At 35.8% G+C, this 2,624-nt stretch overlaps 1 protein-coding gene across 1 annotated transcript; it reads left to right on the forward strand.

Moving 5' to 3' along the window:
- Positions 1 to 270: 270 nt before the first annotated feature.
- Positions 271 to 1,174, forward strand: LOC141403631 (uncharacterized). The gene has a single exon (XM_073986363.1). It carries the CDS (start codon positions 470 to 472, stop codon positions 1,070 to 1,072), a length of 603 nt encoding a protein of 200 aa, XP_073842464.1. The 5' UTR covers positions 271 to 469; the 3' UTR covers positions 1,073 to 1,174.
- Positions 1,175 to 2,624: the final 1,450 nt, after the last annotated feature.

Genomic DNA, 2,624 nt, shown 5'->3' on the forward strand with positions numbered 1-2,624 from the left:
TTTTGTTGGTACTTTTTTTGTTTGTATTTTTTGTGAATTTAGTCAGAAAACAAAACAAAAAACCAAAGAGAGTACATAATGCCAAACAAGGGTCATGCATGTTACTCATAAGTCCATGATCTCCCGCCTGACAATACGTCTGGTTTTGTAAGCCTCAAGTAAGTCGTGTATCTCTGGCATTGAGCAAAGACCTGCAGCAGTTTTGTTTTTAAGAGAGACTTTGATGATCAATTCTTAGGAGATGGGAGATTGAATATTCGTATTTATAAGCATCACTTTAGTAAAACTCATCGTAGTTCCATACGTGAAAGTGGCATTAAAGTACACACATAAAAGTTAAACGCTTTACGAGAAAATCTACAATTTTGTAAAACAAGTTTATTTTGTTTGGCGTTCACAGAACAGAAAAGATAAACAGAAGCGATTTGTGTAAAAATAAAAAAAAAAAAACAGAAATAAACAACGAAAAATGTTGGTAGTTAATGACAGATTTGTGTTAACAGTGGCAATAAGTGTATTTGCATTGCAAATGACCTTGGCTCAAAGGCCCCCCTTTGCTGGTAGTCGCCCGCCAAATGGCTTAAATCAAAAGGATAAATATAATACCAATTCCATTTCGTCAACTCCCGAAGTTTCCAATCGTTTTGGTGATTCAGCAGAACCCATTAGTAATACCATACCGTATGGCCAGCCACAACGACCTCCAATGGGTTTTGTTGTTACACCCGTTACACCATTTGTACCACTGTCATCACCGGCCAACAGACCACGGCCTGTCCCAGCCTCTAACCAAAGTGGAGTTAATATTACCGATCGTTTTGGTGATCCGGGAACTAATGTCATACCATTATCGGGAGCTGCAGCTAGTGCAGGTGCTGCAACAACTACACGGAGACCAGTACAGCCTTTGGATGCCCATGGTGATCAAGTTTTGATTGATAAACTAAGTCAACTGTCTCCAGATCAACAACCCTTCTGGTTTGTCAACTATCAGGCCATTGAAGCCCAGCGCAATAGCTCAGTGCCAAGTGTTGGTGGTTCCATATCTTCTAGAGGATCATTTGCCGGTTGATTTCAAACTAATAATTTAAGTACATATTCTGTTTAATAACTTATAGTATAACCATTTATGCATATTTAATCATTTTACAAATGACCTTAAAAAAAACAAAAACAACGAATAAATACTTAGTATAAGATTTTTTTTACAAAAAAAGACAAACAAATATATACATCATATTTATTTCAAACAAACCCCATAATGACAGTGTTTGTATTTCATTTCAAAACAACACCTGGCGCAAATAGAGAGCAATGAAAGCAATAGCAAAAATAGACCTCAAACTCAAAAATACTCGTATCATTTCAAAAAAAAAGCAAAAATAAATATTTCAATATTGAAATTTAGCAGAGAAACGAAATGAAACTCATTAAAATTTTAGCATTGAGATTAGCCCGGGGAACGCTTATCTCTTCTCCCGAAAACAAAGTCATGTTATCTCCGAACATGGTCCAGTAATACAACAATTAAAAATAAAAACAACAATAATAAGAACACAAAACAGAGTAATGACAATATTTGTTGTTTGTTGTCTCTAAATAAGTTCTGCTTGCTTGCCGAAAAACATGCCGTCAGCATCGACGAAAGGCTATTTTAATTGAAGTTTATTGTTTACACAATAATTGTATCAAATAACTTTTTATACCCAAGTGCCAATTGCTAGCTCAAATAGATACGTGTGCAAAGAAACACTCTGATCGAGAATTTCTTTGGCACTACCTAAACTCTAGCAACTTCACTTGCAAACAAAACCAAATTTTTCCCACTGCTATGCGTTCGTCGATTCTCGACGAAAAAACACATAACTAATTTGTTGGTATTGCATACTACAGCAATAAACAACATTTTGACGGTACCCGGTCTCACAATTAGGAGGGTTGGCGTTTTTTTGTTTGGGATGACGAAAAACGCCAACCCTCCTAATTGTGAGACCGGGTACCGTCAAAATGTTGTTTATTGCTGTAGTATGCAATACCAACAAATTAGTTATGTGTTTTTTCGTCGAGAATCGACGAACGCATAGCAGTGGGAAAAATTTGGTTTTGTTTGCAAGTGAAGTTGCTAGAGTTTAGGTAGTGCCAAAGAAATTCTCGATCAGAGTGTTTCTTTGCACACGTATCTATTTGAGCTAGCAATTGGCACTTGGGTATAAAAAGTTTCTTGTTGAAAAACAAGAAATAAGGGAACTGATGAAGATCTGTGGCGAGATCTGAAACTATAGTATTCCCTGCCTTACCCCTTGGTAAACACCGCCAATTTTTCCCACTAATAAATTAAAGTTGTTTTAATAAAATATTAAAACAACGACTATGGGATTAAGCCTGACTATTTTGAAAAACGAAATAGAAGTCGTCATCCCAAACAAAAAAACGCCAACCCTCCTAATTGTATCAAATATATATCCACTTATACAAACGAGTATACACACATACCTACATATATTTACGTATGTAAGTGAAGTCCAACTGATGCAAAATTCGCATTGTAATACACAAAACAGGCTAAACCTGTTCCTGGGAAATTTTGGTTGTTATATAATTTAGTAAGTTACACATAGCATGGT

This window comes from Musca autumnalis, unplaced genomic scaffold (assembly GCF_047663935.1).
Source record: "Musca autumnalis isolate F117 unplaced genomic scaffold, ASM4766393v1 scaffold_4, whole genome shotgun sequence".
Classification (NCBI taxonomy): domain Eukaryota; kingdom Metazoa; phylum Arthropoda; class Insecta; order Diptera; family Muscidae; genus Musca; species Musca autumnalis.